At 30.8% G+C, this 22,185-nt stretch overlaps 1 protein-coding gene across 3 annotated transcripts; it reads right to left on the bottom strand.

Moving 5' to 3' along the window:
• Positions 1-4,451: 4,451 nt before the first annotated feature.
• LOC126821727 (uncharacterized) lies at positions 4,452-21,764 on the bottom strand. 3 transcript variants are annotated; one of them, XM_050550212.2, is made up of 15 exons: positions 21,536-21,764; positions 19,256-19,410; positions 18,658-18,779; positions 17,759-17,819; positions 17,552-17,634; positions 17,026-17,167; positions 16,579-16,692; positions 15,591-15,631; positions 14,478-14,940; positions 13,467-13,602; positions 12,003-12,287; positions 10,324-10,982; positions 10,001-10,084; positions 9,418-9,540; positions 4,452-8,857 (listed from the first exon to the last, which is right to left on the bottom strand). In XM_050550212.2, exons 2-15 carry the CDS (start codon positions 19,404-19,406, stop codon positions 8,667-8,669), a joined length of 2,655 nt encoding a protein of 884 aa, XP_050406169.1. In that variant the 5' UTR covers positions 19,407-19,410; positions 21,536-21,764; the 3' UTR covers positions 4,452-8,666. The 3 variants fall into 3 exon arrangements, with proteins under 3 accessions (XP_050406169.1, XP_050406171.1, XP_050406170.1); XM_050550214.2 differs by lacking the exons at positions 16,579-16,692; positions 17,026-17,167; positions 17,552-17,634; ... (2 more) ...; positions 19,256-19,410; positions 21,536-21,764 and adding an exon at positions 15,768-15,792; XM_050550213.2 differs by lacking the exons at positions 15,591-15,631; positions 16,579-16,692; positions 17,026-17,167; ... (3 more) ...; positions 19,256-19,410; positions 21,536-21,764 and adding an exon at positions 15,344-15,560.
• Between the last annotated feature and the right edge of the window lie 421 nt (positions 21,765-22,185).

Below are 22,185 nucleotides of genomic sequence, written 5' to 3'. Positions count from 1 at the left end.
TATATTTCAAATTGGTATATAATTTACTATATGATATACAGGCTATATTTGATATGTAAATTACTATATGATGTACAGGCTATATTTCAAATCGTTATATAAATTACTATATGATATACAGACTATATTTGATATCAATATGTAAATTACTATATCATGTACAGGTTATATTTGATATCAATATATAGATTACTATATGATGTACAGGTTATTTTTGATATCAATATGTAAATTACTATATGATGTACAGGCTATATTTCAAATTGGTATACAATTTACTATGTGATATACAGGCTATATTTGATATGTAAATTACTATATGATGTACAGGCTATATTTTAAATCAGTATATCAATTACTATATGATGTACAGGCTATATTTGATATCAATATATAAATTACTGTATGATGTACAGGTTATTTTTTTCTATCAATATGTAAATTACTATATGATGTACAGGTTATATTTGATATCAATATATAAATTACTATATGATGTACAGGTTATATTTGATATCAATCGTTAAATTACTATATGATGTACAGGTTATATTTGATATCAATATGTAAATTACTATATGATGTACAGGTTATATTTGATATCAATATATAAATTACTATATGATGTACAGGTTATATTTGATATCAATATGTAAATTACTATATGATGTACATGTTATATTTGATATCAATCGTTAAATTACTATATGATGTACAGGCTATATTTGATATCAATATGTCAATTATTATATGATGTACAGGCTATATTTCAAATCAATATATAAATTACTATATGATGTACAAGTTATATTTGATATCAATATATAAATTACTATATGATGTACAGGTTATATTTGATATCAATATGTAAATTACTATAGGATGTACAGGCTATATTTCAAATTGGTATATAATTTACTATGTGATATACAGGCTATATTTGATATGTAAATTACTATATGATGTACAGGCTATATTTTTAATCAGTATATAAATTACTATATGATGTACAGGCTATATTTCCAATGGTATATAAATTTCTATATGATATACAGGCTATATTTCATATCAATATATAAATTACTGTCAGTATATACAGGCTATATTTAATATCAATAATTAAATTACTATATGATGTACAGGTTATATTTGATATCAATCGTTAAATTACTATATGATGTACAGGTTATATTTGATATCAATATGTAAATTACTATATGATGTACAGGATATATTTCAAATCGGTATATAAATTTCTATATAATATACAGGTTATATTTCATATCAATATATAAATTACTATATGATGTACAGGCTATATTTCTAATCGGTATATAAATTACTATATGATGTACAGGCTATATTTCCAATGGTATATAAATTTCTATATGTTATACAGGCTATATTTCATATCAATATATAAATTACTGTCAGTATATACAGGCTATATTTAAGAGCAATATATAAATTACTAAATGATGTACAAACAATATTTGATATCAATATTTAAATTACTATATGATATACAAGCTCTATTTTATATCAATATTTTCACTATAATATGATATTTAATATCAATAAACAAATAACTCTTATTTGTGGTTGAATACCATTCATTTGAAAAATAATTTCATTATTCCATGACATTACTATTGTATATTTACTTTGGAAGATGCATGTAATTCAATTAGATTATATGTATTTTGAATAAAAAAGATAAATTGATCATAAAAATAGTTTGTTATTGATTTGTAACTTGACTTTGTGGATAAGGAATTTCAAGTTCTTATAGTTTGAAATGTTGTGCCACAAATTATCACTAGGGCCCGGGTATCAGTTACATTTGATGAAAAAAAGGTGAGAAACTGCTCTTACTATCTAGAATCTGGTACATGTAATCAGTTAATAGATTGCCACTAATTAAGAAAGCATTATTCACAAACAAGATTCATAAAAAAACGTCCGATTTGTGCTACCGTGTAATTTAAGAAACGCCGTTTAGTTTTGATATCGGCCGTCCAGTTTCTAGGGTTGCTTTTAGAAATGAACACTACCATTCAGATTTATATCTAAACGGGCTTAAGAAGACGAGCGTACGGATATGTTGGTTGTATATTATAATGCATAATATGAATATTAACAATGGCGAGATTGAAATAGGCGTGCTTGTTCATGGACCCACTCAAGGGCTTTAGTCGTTATTAATTTCAAGAAGCAAGAATGCTTCAGTGCTATCACTTGCATTGTCTTTGCTTTACAGTGAACTTTGATAGATTCGGACATACACAAACCCCTTAAATGTTTACTGTACCTTTGGCAAGTAATATAAACCCGAATATTGTACAGTAACATCTCTTTAGGAACATATATAGTATTCTGTAGATTTTGGTACGACTTTCTGTTGGAAATTGTACAGTTATACACAGGATTGATTACTGCATTTGGGATTTGGGTCAGTACCGAACGGTTTTCCATAGAAATGGAGACTGTACTATTCATGCAATTCCTTTGAGCGAAAATGGTCCGTGGTTTCTTTTAAATCGTGTTTTAATTTTCTCTCTGTAGATAAATTTAAATTCTGCGGTGGGTCCACAGTTCTGCTTCATGTCAAGTTTTCTTCTTCATATGGCTTAAATTTAAAGAAATATTTTTTAATTTAGTAAACTATTATATCCATAGATATCTAATTTGGGGAATTATATCTACAAAGAGTATGTCAGTGCATCAATAAATGTCCAGATTACAAAATCTGTAGTTAGCCTGCTGTATATAATATTTTTTCTACAGGATGTTGTACGAAACTATAGTTTTGGTTTGCATCTTATTAGCACAGAAAACTACAAAATATATGGAACCAAATATTTAAGATTACAAAAGTTCTCTAAGAAAGTATAATATTTATAGCAAATTCTATAGCAGCAGTAGATGATTGATGGATGACAAAATAGTTCTATATTTTTTTTAATTATTCTGTAAAATTCTATACGAAATAACACTTTCTTGAATATGGAATACATATTCAGCTACAAATCTTATGTACATCTATAGTAATTTCCGTTTGATCAATTATATAGTTACGTGAAAAATCTCTCATAAAATTCTATAGCAACTGACACTTTTGATATTAGACTTTTGCACAATTATAAAAGAGGCAGTTTTTTTCTTTTTACGGCCGTGTTTCTAAATAAAATTGTTTCCGAAAATGTGGTCTATATATCAACCCATTCCTTAAATATCGATGTTCATGTAACATTTAATATAAATATACATAATGCACGTCACCTATTTATAGATTAGAATTAAATACAGAGCATGTGCGTTGTTCATCCATTTGATTTAAAACGCGGATAACGTGTTCTACATTATCATTAAGATTTCCGGGGCATCTACAAACACAGGTTTTGCCAAATTCCACCAGGATAAGGGCTATTTTGTGTTAATTCTCATCAACAGTCACCAATTATTGCTGGGAACAACCATTTAACTTGATATTTGATACTATTTTCCCCACTTTGGTTCAGAAGAATTTCAACTTAGTGGTATATCAAAGAAACTCTAAGCATAGGCGTACGGGCCAGGAGGGCAGGGGGCAGCTGCCCCCTAACTTTCGGGCAAGCTGACTTTTCGGGCAGACGGACGAAGTGAAAAAAAAAAATATTTCATATATTTAGCAAAATAAAGTTCCAGAAATCTAATAAAACTCTATATATAAGGACTGGAAGAGCAGGAAAACGCGTTTTTGCGACTGTCAAATATTCCAAAATTTTCTTGGGGGATCCATACAACCGGCGCCGCTGTCTGTAAACCCGAAATATTTCGGGCATTCCTAGTTTTGCTTCCCTAACTGCCATTGAGCCCTCACATAAAACTAATTTTACTTTTCTTTTAATTGAATACCACGAATTTGTAGGCCTACAGCCGTCAAATATTCCAAAATTTTCTTGGGGGGGGGGGGGGCATACAAGGTAAGCCCCGCTTTCTCGCCCCTCGAGGAAGACCGGCACCGCTCTTTGTAAACCCGCAATTTTTACGGGCATTTCGGGTTCTGCCCCCCTAACTGTCATCGAGCCCGTACGCCTATGAGTCTAAGTTAGATAATGGTCTATGACCATGTGTTATATAATAATGACTAAAGTAGCAAGAGTAATTACAGCAATGCAGATAGTGCAGTAGAGATCTTTCTGAAACTCAACTGGGTTACTTTTACAACTTTTCCAAGGACTGTATTGGGTTTTATCTTATATTCCAGAAACATAAGTCTTACATATTTATATGTAAGTACCGATTGAAACTGCTGAATATGTGTTCATTATATTGGAAAAGTTGTAAAAGCAACCCAGTTATTTAGCCCTAGCATACCAGAAGTTTTAACACAAACATATACCATTAGCTCTGTTCTATTGCGGGAATAAAAGGTTCAAGAAAAACAAAGAACTATTTTAAAGATAAAATTACTATATTTAATATCATTACTATGTGGTACATGTATACAGGTTATATTTAATATCCATAAATTACTATATGATATACTGGTTATATTTAATATCATTACTATGTGATACATGTTTACAGGCTATATTTAATATCCATATATAAATAACTATATGATATACTGGTTATATTTAATATCATTACTATGTGATACATGTTTACAGGCTATATTTAATATCCATATATAAATAACTATATGATATACTGGTTATATTTAATATCATTACTATGTGATACATGTTTACAGGCTATATTTAATATCCATATATAAATAACTATATGAAATACTGGTTATATTTAATATCATTACTATGTTTTCAGACTATATTTAATACGGATATATAAATTACTATGTTATATACTGGTTATATTTAATATCATTACTATGTGATACATGTATACAGGCTATTTAATATGGATATATAAATAACTATGTGATATACTGGTTATATTTAATATCATTACTATGTGATACATGTTTACAGGCTATATTTAATATTGATATATCAATTACTATCTGGCTATATTTAATATTATTACTATGTGATACATGTATACAGGCTATATTTAATATGCCTGGCTATATTCAATATTATTACTATGTGATACATGTATACAGGCTATATTCAATATCCATATATAAATTACTATATGATATACTGGTTATATTTAATATCATTACTATGTGATACATGTATACAGACTATATTTAATATCATATATAAATAACTATATGATATAATGGTTATATTTAATATCATTACTATGTGATACATGTATACAGGCTATATTTAATATCGATATATAAATAACTATATGATATACTGGTTATATTCAATATCATCCTTATCTGATACATGTATACAGGCTATATTTAATACCAACATCTACATTACAATATGACATACAGGCTATATTTAATGTTCATTATTATATGATATACATGCTATATTTAATATCAATATATAAATTACTATATCATATACAGGTTACATATAACATCGGGCTAAATTTAATATCAAGTACTACAGCAAATGCATGCCATATTAAACATATTTAATATCAAAATGTAAATTATTCTACGATATACAGACTATATTTAATATTAATATATAATTTACTGTATGCTATGAAGACTATATTTAATATCATGCTATATTTAATATCAATATGTAAATTATTCTACGATATACAGACTATATTTAATATCAATATATAAACTAGACCTGCATGCAGGAATGACGGGTTTCACTGGTGCCACGTTACCCTTTAACATGTCACTTCCGGTGCCATGTTACCCTTGAACATATGTCACTTCGGGTACCAATGAAACCATTAAACAGGTTCCCCCATAAGCATTGCACACATCAAATAAATTGGACGCAGAATCAACCAAATCCAGCAAATATCAATAATTCATTTTATACATCTGTTACTTGTAAGTGATCCTGACAAAATTACATTACTTCCGGTGATAATGAAAATGTTCAATTAGTTTTATGAAATCCGAAATGGCATATGACATCATATAGTGAAAATTTTATGTAAATAGAATAATAATTGCCACTTTTATAGACCAAAAACCTTGAAAAGTGACTTGTAGACAATCGACTATTTCTCTGCAACCGCACAAGTTAGAAACCATTTTTTGGTGTCTGTATGATCGTATGGGTTCAATCCATTTGTTGAATGGAATCAAATATCATAATTTTGAAAACTTTACAAATCAGACTCATTTGAATAAAATATCTGTTTTGCAGGCTAAAAATTCAGTTTTTGACAAAATGACATCACTTCCGGTGATACTAAAAAAGTTAAATTAGTTCTATGAAATCGTAAATGGCATAAGACATCATATGGTGAAAATTTTGTGAAAATCGAATAATAACTAATTCTTTTAGAGCCAAAATAAAGTAAAAAGTGGCTTGTGGAAAATCATCCATTTCTCTGCAACCGTACAAGTTACAAACCATTTTGTGGTATCTATATGATCGTATCGGTTCATTCTATTTGTTGATGGGAACCAAATTTCATAATTCTAAAAATATTACAAATAATACTCATTTGAATAAAAAATGTATTTTTAAGGCTAAAAATTCAGTTATTGCCTAAATGACGTCACTTCCGGTAACAGTGAAAGTGTTAAAATGGTTTGGAATAGTCGACTGTGGCAATAGGCAACAGACAGTGAAAGAAAATTGAAAATCGAATAATAATTGATTCTTTTACAGCCAAAATAACGTGAAAAGTGACTCATGCAAAATTGCCCATTTCTCGGCAACTGCTTATATAACAAACTAAATTTCACATACATTCTCTTTGTATGGATTATTGCTACAAGTTTATGAAAGTATCGAAGAAATATTTTAATATATGAAGACACTGGATGGGTTGTAAATAGCTTATTTTTACCCCTTTTTTTACCTTTTAACCGAAATGGCCCGAAAATAAAATCGAAATTAAAAAAACTGAGTCCGAGATTTAGTATTTGCTTTCAAAAAGTTGTACCGAACTGTCAATATTGTAGTTTTTGCTGAATTTACGCCACTTCCGGTGCCTACAGGAAACTTCACCGGTAACAAAAAAAATGGCATTTTGAACCACGGAACATATGAACATGGTTTTATACAAATCGAACAATAAATAATTAATGTAGGACTGAAAAACTGAATTAGCCAATGGCGGCCAAGGAAAATTACGGAAACAAAAAATGTTGACATTTTTGTTCAAATCAGATGACTCTTTAACCTTGGTTAAAATGTCATATAAAAATATTAATAAATAAAAAAGTTTTTTGTAAAAATTTAAATTTTCAAAATTTGGCGCCTAATATCTTCCAAGATTCGTCGAAAATCAAAAATCAAAAGTAACATAGCTATGTCTACTGTTTCTGGCTATGTCAAAATGCATCATATGCTAAAATCCAATGATTATTGTTAATATTACGGCAATATTTCAAAAAACGACATTTTCGGTGATTTCGGACATTTCGCAATGTCGCAGAATGCCGGGAATAGCTTTAATCTCTAAGTCACACCCACTTTCCCAGTAAAACTGAAGACATTGTATCGATCCGACAAGAAGTTGCTGAGATATAAGCAAATTGGAAAAAAAAAAATAATAATAATAAGAAGAATAATAATAAGAATAATTTTAACAAAAACAATAGTGTTTCACACAAGCTACGCAGTGTGAAACCCTAATTACTATATGATATACAGATATACAGGCTATATTTAATATCAATATATAAATGACTATATGATAAACAGGCTATATCAATATATAGATTACCATATGATGTACAGCCTATATTTGAAATTGATATATAAATTACTATATGATGTAAAGACTATACCTAATACCAATGTATAAATTACTATATGATATACAGGCTATATTTAATATGTATACATTACTACCATATAATTTACAGACTACATGTATATTAAAATATCAATATGTAAATTACTATATCATATGCAGGCTATATCTAATATCAACAAATAAGTTACTACATGATATACAGGCTATATTTAATATCAATATATATATTACTATGAAATATAGGCTACATTCAATATCAATATATAAATTACTATATGATATACTGGCTATATTTAATATCAAAATATAAATAACTAATACTATATGATATACAGGCTGTATTTAATATCAATACAACCTTTAGAAAACTGGTGTGAATAACTCTTAAAAGATAAATAAAAGCTAACTATCGATAGGGCTAATCAGTCACCACAGCATGTTTCACAAGATTTAAGGAAGAAATGTAACCTCTAGATTGAATATAGGCAAACGTAGGGGAACTAATCCTACAAAGTACCTTGTTATAAAAACACATCATTCTATCAAGTATCATAAATTTTAGAGGAAAATTGTGACCTCCAAAACGATTGCATCCTTTCTATGAAAAAAAAAACTTTGGAAAAAATATTTTCGTTATGCAAAATTTAGATAGAGCTTGTCATTATGACCTATTCAATCACTCCAGCAAGTTACATAAAATTCCATAAATAATAGTGACCCCTAGAAGGGTTATAAGCTCAACTGTTAATGATCAAGGAATGGACAAGGGTGAAGACCATATGAATGTTTGATAGGAAATCATTACAAATATTTGTTCTGTCATACTTTTCAAAGGTAATTTGATTCAATTACAATTTGCTCCTCTTTTTCATGTTTTTATTCCAAAGATAAAATGAACTATGATTCATAAAGTTTTGTGCAGTCATATACGAAACTTGATCTTTGATCCTCTTGAGGCCAGCATTAGCTTGCTCATTTATCTGGCTGTTCAAATTTTTAAGTTCAGGATATAAATTCAAACGATATCCACAACTGCAACCTGTAATCACAAAGACATAGATTAAAGTAACAAGAGTTTAGTACATTTATATGCAGCCTCAATTCAAAGTATGAAATTCATTAAACAATGCAAAATGTGACATCTTTAAAGAAATTTTATGTACATCTTTAGCATTATATATTTTCATAGGAATGGGAACGTAAACCAACCACATTATATTAATATAAATTCATTTCTGCTACAAGAAAGGTTTTCAAGGCTATACGGTTTTTCACTGACAAAACTTTTTCTTGATAATTAACTCCATTATTCACTATCTCTAAGTAAAGTCATTATCGCTTTATGTGTAGCTCATTTATACACCCCATCTCTTTACTCATTGTTACCATATTCAAGTATTATCTAAATGCTATAGTTCTTCTACTAAACAACAATATATGGTCAAGTAGTCATAAGGACATCTCACTGATCACATTATTCAATGAAAACTATCATCACTAAACTAAATCTTCAACCTATGGTCATAAAAGTTAATTATTTTTCTACAAATTATCATTCTAATTTTGTTGTAATAATAAATGTAATTGACATTAGCTCACCCGAATGGTTATCCCAATGCAACCTGTCCACTAAAAATATTGTTTCTTTAAAAAATTCAGGTTCTCTATTTAAACAGTAAGAGTGCAAAGCACAAGCATTGTCGTATATTACAAATCGTGGAGCTAAAATATACAAAAATATGTAAATGAAAAACTAAATGTGACTAAGCTGAATTTCAATGGTGAAGACATACATGTACTGATGTATACTTTTCATGTCAGTATATATTAAATGATTGATTTAACTTATTTTATTCTCGCATTATCTTATTTGAACCGTAAATCTATTAAATTCATCATGTTTGGTTCAGGTACAGGAAATATTTTCTAGTTTGTAAAGCACAACATTCTCAAGAGAAATGGTGAGAAAATAAACAAGGTCTACCAATATAATGGACCAATTTTTTTTTTCAAATATAAAGCTATGCCATTCTAAAAAATAGTTTTTTTCCAATAAATATGCATCAGGAAATGAAAGTAAAATGTTGGTCATTAATATATTGTGTTAGCACTTCCAATTTTAGACTTCAGAATGTACATGTACAATGTTCAATAATTAGTTTTAATATTTGTCAAGACTCACCTTTTTTGAATCTTGTTTTTAATATATTAAATGGTATTTTCGGGGATTCGTTGTTGGGCATAACTTGGAAACCATAGCAAATACCTGAAATATTAAAAATTTAGAACTGTAAAACACATTTTATATCGTTGGTAAATACTTACATTTTTACATGTTATACTCCATAAACGGAGTGATGGATAATGTTAAAACAATATTTGTCAACTGTTAGGAAATTATTTGCCTGTCAATTGACTGGTGGAAGTTTATCTCATATAACTATAATTATTTAAACATAAATTAATCCAATAACTTGTTTGTGTGTTTAACTACAAGTTGCTCACCATGAGGACAAAATAGTGTAAAAACACCAGGAAGAAGAGATGGATGGCCTCGATAGGTTTTGGAACATGATTTTTTTGGTTTGGTGGTGTCCATTAAGTAAGTGTATTTTTTTCGAATTTGAGGGAGCGATGGAAAAAAACTCATCTCTTCTGCATCATCACATTCTTCATTCTCATCACATGGTAGACAATTTTCAAATGGTTTTAAAGATAATCTTAAAAGTTCCTTCAACAGGGGACGTAATTCTGGTGGGGCAAATTTCTCACTAGTATTTTCCATGATGTCAAATAATACAGGAATATTTTCATGCAAACTTTTCCACTTATCAGGGTAACTCTTTATTTCCATTCCAGATATTAACTCGTTCATTAAAAGTTCAACATCTTTAGTTGGATGAATGTAACCGCAAACTGGTGATTTTGAGGCTATAGAAGTTACAAATTTGAGGAATTCTTTTTTTAGTTTGGTACTGCCATCATCAACAGAGTGAATAAAATTGTCTAAATATGGATATTTTTTCAGTTTATCTTTCAGAGTGTCTTTTTCATCAACAGATAATGAAGGGGTGAACTTCCCCCTTATTACTTCCCCGCCAGCAGCGAACCTATAAAGAAGGTCTCTGCATGATGCATCAGCAATATATATTCTGTCCCTGAAACTACATATATCAAGTATTCACATTAATGTGTAAAATATATTTTCAAAAGTTGAGTTATTTATCACAATATAGTTTAAACATTTGAGATCTTGTACACCAGATTGTTCAAAGATTGAAGAAATGAATGGGGTTTAAATGTCCAATCAACACAAACTAGTTTATCTCGGGGCTAACATATGGTATATCTATGTTTCAATGTTAAACCCTTTAGCAAAATATGAATTATCACCAGCCCAGCAACATATCTCAACCAAATATCTTTGGGATCCGATAAGTTGTTCTTATGGGGCTACAAGCGACTATATTTTTCAAAGTTTAAAGAAACACCACCCAAAAATCCATTAAGCAGTTTAGAGAAATTGTCCTAATTGGGATCAAGACACAACATTTGAAGTGATTACAAGGTTTCTGAGGCCATGGCATTAACTCCATAAATAATTGCAGTAATGCTCTGATTTTCAATAGGTTTCACCCTTGGAGGGCACAGTTATTGATGATTTAATTGCATCACTATATTTACAAGGTTTTTGAAACAAGGACAGTAACTCTGTAATAAAAGAAATATCATATACAACTTTTCTACCACAATTCTAAGGTTTCCAAAGGACGGTCAATAAATAAAGAAAACATTGAATTTCGATAGGCTAATACTGGTGATTATACAGTAGTTTTGACAAGATTCACAGAACAATTTTCTCTCTAATATGTTTACACGATTTCATGGTTAGGATAATAACTCTATTATGTTGAAATGTGTTTGGTCAGGTTCAGAAGTAAAAGCAAATAAATACGCTGATTTTGATATTATCACCTTCCAAGCAGCCTTTGTTTAATGTTATCCAGAACCAAACCATCACTTCCATTAGTTACAAGTATTGGCATGTTTCATGCCCGAGGCAGGGTATGCTTAGACTTATGAACACTTTATACCAGTTCTCATCTGAGTTGACACAGCTGTCAAACTTTTGTATTTTTGTATGAATAAACTATAAAAGTTTCAAAAATTAATTAATGCATTACCTTGGAATTTGATTGGTGGTCTTATGCTGAATGCCTAACTCTTTCCATGTCCACATTCGTCTTTGAAATGAAACAGATGTACCATCACATATAATTGTGTCTGGACCTCCATCTCTTTCACAAACAGGGCATGAAAAGCCTTCTGTCATGTTGATGTCCAACAGGTCAAAAAAAGATAACCATGCAAACCTAAACTGATGATAGCTAAACTCATCTTTAATTGATATATTACCATAATCTTCATGGACATCAACAAAAACATTATAAAATGTGAAGAGGGGTCTCCTGAATGAATAAATAAAATAACTAAATGATTGCCAGAATTTTAAGTTGCATCTCCTGACCCTTTTTTTCAGAAAGTTGATAGAATTGGACCAGCAGGGTTATAAAAGTGTTCCAGCATGTGAATGAAGTATGCCTGTAAAAAAATTATATTTTTTGGTTACCATCTAGGGGTCGCCCATGAGACCTGAAAGTTGGCGCCCCATCTGAGGTTGGTCTAGGTGTCCGGTCAGATACTAAAATTATTCAAAATGGACTTTTTATCGTATCTACATGTTGAATGAACTCATCAAGTTGAATTAGAAACAAAACAAATATGATTTCCAATTTAGAATCACTTTCAATACTCATCAATACCTATAAATTGGGACGAGTGTTCAGTCAGTCAGAAATGAACTAAAAACCCCAAATTGACTTTTTAATCCTATCTATCCGAATTAATGATAAATCACATACATGTAATAATAAGATTTTCAATTTAGAACATATTTTCAACACCTATTTCTTTAAATCCACCGGACATCTGGGACAGGTGTTCAGTCAGAAATGAAAAAGAATATACACGGATGATTGTAAATCTCCTAACAACATTAGATCATGATTGTGTAAATGCATCACAGATCAATTCTCTCAAACATAAAAATTGAATCAACAGAATAGGAATGTTGAAAATCATGATTTTACGGAGCAGTCATGGGGTATAAAATTTGGCTTTTAAAAAGGTATGGTCAGTACAACTCCTACAGTTCTGTGAAAGATGCAACTATATGCCATGGTTGACACCTAAACACTGAGAACGCCATATTGCGTTTATTCAAGAGGGCATGAGTACCTGAGCCACTGGAAGCAGCAACAGGAGTGGAGAACGATCTCACAAGCTGCAATTCAGAGGCTTATCTCCTACTAGAGGTGGATGCACATGTTACTGACTTTTGATTTTTATGCCTTGTGCCTACATTTCACTGTAAAGTAAAGTTGTTATGGCCTCTGTGGGTTGTTGTGGATGTTCTTGTGCCAGTAATTTGACAGTAAATGTACGTCCAGCCTACAACCATGCCAAATATTACGTTCCACCTGCATTATGTCTTGATGCCACTTCCCATCAAATCAGTGTGTTTTCATTGTGTATTAGTATATTTGTAAATGTGTGCATATTACATTTCCAAACAAAATAACAAATACCTGCCATGAAGAAATGAGTGCATGTATGATCTTAAAACATCATGACCAACCATATAGTTTCCCATGTTGAGGATACATTTGTTTAAACCATCAAAATCGGTAATGGTATCACAATTCAGACATGGTCTGTAGTACACTGGAAAGTAATACAGGTAAATTAAATATAAGAATATAAATATAAAACGTGTAGCATGTTTACACTGTATTGTTTACAGAAGGAGAATTATGAACACCTAACTAAATTTTAGTAGACAAGAGATGATTAAACAAATTTTAGATCTAACTATATTATCAGTAATTAGCTTTGTCTGTTCTATCAACATATTATAATATGGCGTTTTTCTCAGTTTACAAATGTACAAACATTTCATTTTTAATTTGCACCATGGAAGATTATCATCTTACCCATGCAGTACTTTAAAGTTACACCACCATTTGAGTAATACTTGGTAACTTTTCACTGATTGGTTAAAGACGATTTTAACTACACAGCGAACACTTGATGTTAAAATGAAATAACATCACTGAAGTATCATTTGGAAATATTGATATATATAACCTCTGCATTTTCGGCTTGCTGTCATAAGTGTGTATAATTAATGTCTTTGTTGTTCTAGCTGTAACCTTTCAAATACATTTATAGTCACAAGTAAATACCAGTTACTCGCCCTATAAATCATAAAACTACCCTTGACAAATGAACACAACTTAAAGACCAAAGTTTTTTGCAAGTTCTCAAAGTTATATCTGCCCTTACAAGACTGAGATGCCAAAATAAGTCATCTGCGAGTCAAAGATCAACAAAACTATGGTGTATTTGAGACAAGCTGTCATAACTTAGTGACACACCCAGTAATTTATCATTATGATATTTTAATCATAATTAGTTATCAGAAGGTCATTGTGAACAATACAACACATACATGTAGGTAGAGGGCTGTGATTAAAGGGTAACAGAATAATCACCAGCTATAATTTTTGGGGGTATACAAAATGAATTAAGTGTCATACCATTTGCTTTTTCTAAAATTGTATTTGTTATCACAATCGCATCCTTCACAGCTATCCATTCATTTAGAACAGGATCCCCTCGATCTAATTCACCCCCGCAGTGACAACAGGAAACTTCATCAGGCACAAAAATCAAGTTCCCAGGTAAACTCTTTAAAGTTTCTGAATAGAGTAAATCTGGTTTAAATGGCACTTTCAGATACGATTTACATGTTCCTTTCTTTTTACTGGTATTTTTTTCATCTTTTAAACTTTTTTCAAACTCTTGAAGTTCAATAATTAGTGGCGAAACATTTTCTACATTTGACGGATTTCTGACAAGCTTTGTGTGTCCACAGAAATTTTTTTTACAGCAAAAGCAAAAATATTTGCCTTTCAACACACTTACTAATCCATAACTCTTTTCGTTGTCTGAATATATACGTAGAACAGGTATTCCATTTAATTTGGCAGCTTCTATAACCTAGAATAAACAATATTTGGTTCAAAATATCTTCAAAATAGTTACGATACTATTAAAGTAACTGTGCGTGATATGCATTTTTCGAAAAAATATCAAATTTCTCACGGCTTAATCCACGTTAATATGTACCCAGATTGATTATTCAATATTTAATTAAGAACACAATATCAAAATATCAACGCCGGATAATCTCCTGGCTTGGATTAAATCGGATTAAAAACAGGTACATCGAGTTAGATTTCGCAAAACATAAAGATGGCAGTGGGATTGTTATATATATCACATTCCGTAGACTGCAAAATGGCAGAAATCTCAACTTGAAGACATGTAGACTGGTGTTATTGACAGATTCTGTCACGAAAAGGAAATGAGAAGAGAGGAAAATAGAAAAAGTAAAGTTTACCATTTACACAGGGAGCAGCATAGATTTTCCATTCATCATGTCTTTGTAAATACTGAACGGAATTAAATCATTTTTGGACTGCTATTCCTATCAGAGATTCAACTTTCACACTATTGTAGTTTACAAAGGATTCCTATATCGCTCAAATCACGCTCAGTGACTTTAAATATGGGCTCTATTTATTTATGTATGAAAACTTTGACATTCTCTATGTTTCTTTTCTCAGAAAATTGAAATGTTTTCTTACTTTCTGATCATTCGTGGAGTAAGTATGATCACTCTCATTTTCTGCAAAATATAAATGGTACAGGTAAATTATCATAGATTACTTTAATCCCCCAATCAGCTATAATTTAATATTCATATAATGAGATATAACATTTCATATTAAAGAAAGTAATAACGGCCGATCATTATGACATACATCAATATTAAACCGGCTCCAAAGTCGTCCTTGGTGGTCCACAAGTCTTATCCAAAAATTAAAATTATATAATTATACATTATTGTTATAGTTGCCATCCTCATCAAGTTATCATTTTAATGTCGATGCAACATGTGACAGGATTTCTTGTTAGGCAGATAAAAGCATCCTAATGCAATCTCATAATAATGACTCTGGCCCCCAGATCATCCACACGGAATCAAACACATTTTTTGAAAATACTTGATGAAAATTTGGTTGTCAGTTACCGTAATTCTTGCACTTCTTAAAAAACACAATTGCTAAAGAATTTGGGACATTTAGATCGCAAGATTGATAACTCAGTACATAATTATCCAAACTGTTATAGGATTCACTATTAGTCCAATACAATTATCACCTTAAAATTTTAAACAATAAATATATCTGTTTCAAATGGAAAATAGTACTCACATAAATATTCTAAATCAAACAGTTTTTCAAAACTTTTAAAACCTATTTTTTTGGAATTCATTTTTTGATGTCAATTAAAACTAATTAAAAGAAATAAAATTTTGGTAAGGAAATATTTAAAGGAGCCTTTTGAATTACATGGATGTTGAATGGGATTCATATGATGTGGTATTTTGATGAGTGATGGAGAAAGCTCTAAATGGTTTAACATATCAATAAATAGAAAGCAATCAAATCAAATTTTTTATATTTGACCCTTTAAAAGAGGGAGCACCTTTTAATACTTAATTGATTGAAATTATTATTCGGTACTGTATAGTTTTATACATTTAAGATACCATCATTTATATACATTTACCTGCAACAGAATTGATGTGTTCATCAGGTTCAATATTATGTAGTATATCATATTCTTTAAATATTTTAAATCCAACTTTCCTATGTATACATTCCGGATACTGATTATAAAAGTCTGTAAGTAAATAAGTAAGTAAGTAGGTAAGTAGGTAAGTAGGTAAGTAGGTAAGTAAGTAGGTAGGCAGGCAGGCAGGCAGGCAAGTAAGGAAACAAATGTTTCACTTTAATTGAAAATGCATCATTTGTATCATATTTTGAATGTTAAGCTTGAGCAGATGATATAGATGGTCTGAAGTAAAGACAGAAAAAGTTGTGAAATTGTATGTGTATATGATTCATTAAGCTCAACATCTTGTTAACCTAGAAGTCACATTTAACCTGCGTTCATAACCTCAATTTATCAACAATGAAAATTAAACGCAATATTCAAAAAGATGAAGATACATACCAAAACGTGAAGAACAATACTGGTTGGAAGATGATGACATCTGCCTAGACCATGCAGGTTGGCAGCTACACATGACAACCCATGCCGATTCTCTATTTTCAAACATCACAGCTTTTCTTTCAAGAAGAATTAAGCACTCTTTCTAAACAATTTGATAAATGTTTGATATAGTAGTTTTAAAAATACTGCTAATTTAGTAGGTTGATTGTCAGTAATAGCCCCTATATAGCAAGTTCTTATAACATGTGCATGCTTTAGCAGCAAGAAGGATGCTAGTTGTCAACTTTGGTGTTATCTTTAATTTCTAACAATGGGGTAGATAAAATCTATATAATCACTAAATCTAAACACCTATGAGTGAACTTTTTAAAAAATTTTCCTTTTCATTACAGAAATAGATCAACAAGTAAAGAATTTCAATTAGATGTTGAAATTGTTTGCCTCCAAATTACAGATAGACGAAACGAGTCAACATTTGGAACAAAATTCAGTTAAACATATGTTCGATTGATATTATAAAACATACCTTTAATAATGACTTTTCTAAAGTAATATCTGGTAGGACCATAAAAAAGCTTATTCCATCAGCCAGAGTTACAGATTCTTTTTCTGAAAGACACATTATATGCTACATTTTGCAATATTATTGCAGGAAAGGCAATCAATGCTACCCACGTTGTCAAAAGAAGTTAGAACTGCTTCCATTTATTTAAGTGAAATTCATATATCTTACCTGATTCAAGTAAATTCAGATATATCTCCACCTCTGGCAGAAAGGGTTCTTCTTGTATGCCCTTTGAAAATATAAAAAAATTACATAAAAAGTTATCCATGTCTGTAAAAAAAATTGTGAAAACACAGTAATTTATAAATGTGGGAAAGATCTTTAATTATACCTATCGCTCTTTTAAAATACACACAATTTCATTCTTTTCTATCAGAGAGGTAATATTGGCTAATTTGGAAGAGAATATTGTTTAACAAGTACGATAGTACTATATGGACCAGGAACCGATCATGACGTCATCGCCACCATCTTGGAATTGTGACGTCATATTGAAATCGAAGTCTGTCGATCGATGCGCAATTGTCCAATTGCTGATTTTCATGTCGATCAGACTTGAATTGACGGAGCCTTAGGCTTTTTCGAAGATCGACACCCCAAAAACAACAAGAAGAAGAACAAGATGAGTAGCGCTTGAGGCCCAGTTCCTGGTGCAAAAATCTATAATTAGTACCAAATACGTAATAGTAATTAATAATCACATGACCACTGCCTTCTACCCTAGGTGATTACATCACATTACCAAATACCATGTTTGTACATCCTAATATATTAAATGTAGAGTAGTCCATCATCCAAAGTGTGGTAATAAGACTGGAGGGAAATTGGGAAGACATTAAATGGCCAGTAAACATAGCAGTACAGCTGCTAAGAGAGCGGACGTTTTGGTCCTATACTAGAATCTGTGAGATCCTGATATACGATTCTGTAAAAGTAACTTATATTCCTGATAACAATGAAACGACAGCATATGTGAAGATGCCATATCAAAAATTGTTTGACTAAATATATGCAATAATGCATTTTACAATGTACATGAAAATTTAAAACTATGATTAAACACATACATCCTCAAATTGAGCACATCCAATTGGTTCAGTCAATTTTGGGGCAGACTTGGATGTTGATTCAGAATTATTTACTTCCAATGAAGATGATTGACCAATTTCTTTATTTGTCAGGTGAGTTTCTGTAAAAAAAACAAAACAAACGATACTAAATATATTTATAGTTTAGATAGAAATGATGTGAGTAATGTCTATGAACAACACACTTAAAGATCATCGAGTTGCAATAATAAGGTACAATGTGGTCTTGTGTATTAAAGAATCTGGTCTGTTGAATAGATATGGCCTTATGTATTAAAACTGTTAAATAGACCATCAAGACACAACACTGTCTCTTGTGTTATAGGATACGTTAAATAGACCAGGTCTATGTATTATATCATATGGTCTCATGCATTACTTAATTAGGTCTAGGGGTCAATGAGGTAATGCATGAGACCATATGATATAATACATAGACCTGGTCTATTTAAAGGATCAGTTAAAGAGATCATCAAGTTACAATCCATAATATTCCAAAGCATGAAGATCAGTCTTTGTGTGACTTTGATAATAGACATCAAGCAATGATTGTGCCGTTAAAACTAGATAAACAAACCTTGGTTCAAGGCTGATTTTGGTGAACGCTTTGATAACTTTCTTTTAGAAAAATCATAAAATGATTGCCCAGGTCTTTTAAACCTTCGTTTGTGATACTCTAAACTCAATACCTTTGGTGGTTGCATCTCCTTATCAAGTTTCTCATCCATTTAACTAAAAAAAAACATGGATTAGATAATATTAATTTTTTTTTTCCAGAGTTCCACAAAAAAATTAAAACTATCAGTTAATATATTCCAAAACATACATCATCAAATAGAGCACATCTTATTAACACTGTTTTAATGAGGTCTTCTGTATTACAGGGTATGGTCTCATGTAATTAAAACATTCATGAGACCATGATGTGGTATTGTGTATTATAGGGTATGGTCTCTTATGTTATAGGATATGGTCTCATGTAATTAAAACTGTTAAAGAGACCACCAAGTTATCATGTGGTCGTATGTTAAAGGGTATGGTTCCATGTATTAAAACTATTAAAAGGACCATCAAGGTACATTATGGTCTCTTGTGATATATGATATGGTCTCATGTAATTAAAACTGTTAAAGAGACCATCATGTTATCATGTGGTTGTATGTTAAAGGGTATGGTCTCATGTATTAAAACTATTAAAAAAAATCATCAAGGTACATTATGGTCTCTTGCGTTATAGGATATGGTCTCATGTAATTAAAACTGTTAAAGAGACCATCATGTTATCATGTGGTCGTATGTTAAAGGGTATCTTCTCATGTATTAAAACTATTAAAAAGACCATCAAGGTACATTATGGTCTCTTGTGTTATAGGATATGGTCTCATGTAATTAAAACTGTTAAAGAGACCATCATGTTATCATGTGGTCGTATGTTAAAGGGTATGGTCTCATGTATTAAAACTATTAAAAGGACCATCAAGGTACATTATGGTCTCTTGCGTTATAGGATATGGTCTCATGTAATTAAAACTGTTAAATAGACCATCATGTTATCATGTGGTCGTATGTTAAAGGGTATCTTCTCATGTATTAAAACTATTAAAGAGACCATCAAGGTACATTATGGTCTCTTGTGTTATAGGATATGGTCTCATGTAATTAAAACTGTTAAAGAGACCATCATGTTATCATGTGGTCGTATGTTAAAGGGTATGGTCTCATGTATTAAAACTATTAAAAGGACCATCAAGGTACATTGTGGTCTCTTGTGTTAAAGGATATGGTCTCATATTGGGACATATTATTCAGTTACAACAAGAGTGTTATTGGGGCTTTAAAGGGTATGGTCTCATGTATTAAAACTATTAAAAGGACCATCAAGGTACATTATGGTCTCTTGTGTGATTGGATATGGTCTCATGTAATTAAAACTGTTAAAGAGACCATCATGTTATCATGTGGTCGTATGTTAAAGGGTAGCCTCTCATGTATTAAAACTATTAAAAGGACCATCAAGGTACATTATGGTCTCTTGCGATATATGATATGGTCTCATGTAATTAAAACTGCTAAAGAGACCATCATGTTATCATGTGGTCGTATGTTAAAGGGTATGGTCTCATGTATTAAAACTATTAAAAGGACCATCAAGGTACATTATGGTCTCTTGTGTTATAGGATATGGTCTCATGTAATTAAAACTGTTAAAGAGACCATCATGTTATCATGTGGTCGTATGTTAAAGGGTATGGTCTCATGTATTAAAACTATTAAAAGGACCATCAAGGTACATTATGGTCTCTTGCGTTATAGGATATGGTCTCATGTAATTAAAACTGTTAAAGAGACCATCATGTTTTCATGTGGTCGTATGTTAAAGGGTATGGTCTCATGTATTAAAACTATTAAAAAGACCAACCTAGGTACATTATCATTATGGGCTCAAGTGTTATAGGAAAAGGACCCATGTACATTAAAACTGTTCAAGATATCATCAAGGTCTTCTGTTATAGGATGTGGTCTCATGTATTAACACTGAAAGATCTGCAAGGTATTAGGCTATGGTCTGTATATTACACGATATGGTCTCATGTATTAATAAAGAGCAAGAGAAGTTTTGTGTAAATGCATGGTGCGGTCTAATAAAAATTTTCATGCCTGTAAATACAATCTATACTTTTATGTTCTAACATACGTTTATAGGCTTTACCACCATTATGTCTAACTTATAAGTTATAATTGTAGGCTATCCCATTCCCTGTACACTGTGTAACATTTTACTTTTTAGTTGGAGATTTGAGTTCCAGCACGAGCGATTTGTTATTTCAAAATAAGCCAGTAATGTAAAGTCACTCACTGGTTTCACTCTGTTCATTCAGAATAATTAAATATCAGTGCCTTCTTTTCTCGTTGATGTTTAACGTCGGATAAATAGTAAAATATCTCAAATAATACTTATTCATTTATGTTTTGAAACAACCCGCGAGGATCCGCAGATATAACTACTTCTCACATCCGATTGGTTAAAAAGCATAAACCCCGCCCCTTTTCGTCCCTATCGGACCATGGTCTCTGGGCTATTTTTCATTCAGTTTAATACCTCGCGCTACATAGGCTTGTGAGGACCCTGCTACTTTCTGCGCCACACGGATTAAAAATCACAATTTGGCTTGTGCTCTATAGCGGCATTTATATTTATTGCAAATCGTGTAAGGTATTCATAGAAAAATAGATTTGTTTGGATTTTTGTTTACTAATGGGAAGATTTGTACAAGCGAGGGATCGAAACCAAGCCACATGACTCAACTCAGATAAAAACTGTAGCCTCTTTTCGGTAACAAGATGTTTTGACACTACGGCAAGAAGGGGCATAACTCTAAAAATAATCTGAATTTGCGGAAAAGAAATAAGGATCCTCGTCTTGTCATTTTCAAGATAATGAACTATTTAGGGCACAAAAGTAAATTAATGTTGACTTTGATTTATTAATCTAGGAATAGACATATA

The sequence above is a fragment of the Patella vulgata genome, chromosome 5 (genome assembly GCF_932274485.2).
Source record: "Patella vulgata chromosome 5, xgPatVulg1.2, whole genome shotgun sequence".
NCBI lineage: Eukaryota > Metazoa > Mollusca > Gastropoda > Patellidae > Patella > Patella vulgata.
Note: the sequence above shows the minus strand (reverse complement) of the source record. Positions and strands in the feature narration are given on the sequence as shown.

What these genes read in the sequence shown, in the direction of transcription:
- LOC126821727 (XM_050550212.2), bottom strand. Translation starts at nt 19,406, where the DNA reads ATGGATGAGAAACTTGATAAGGAGATGCAACCACCAAAGGTATTGAGT. An exon ending in AATTTTAGAAAAAGCAAATG is followed by an intron (nt 13,603 to 14,477) that starts GTATGACACTTA and finishes ATTACTTTCCAG; the next exon opens with TGTACTACAGACCATGTCTG. An exon ending in CACTCATTTCTTCATGGCAG is followed by an intron (nt 12,288 to 13,466) that starts GTATTTGTTATT and finishes TTATTCATTCAG; the next exon opens with GAGACCCCTCTTCACATTTT.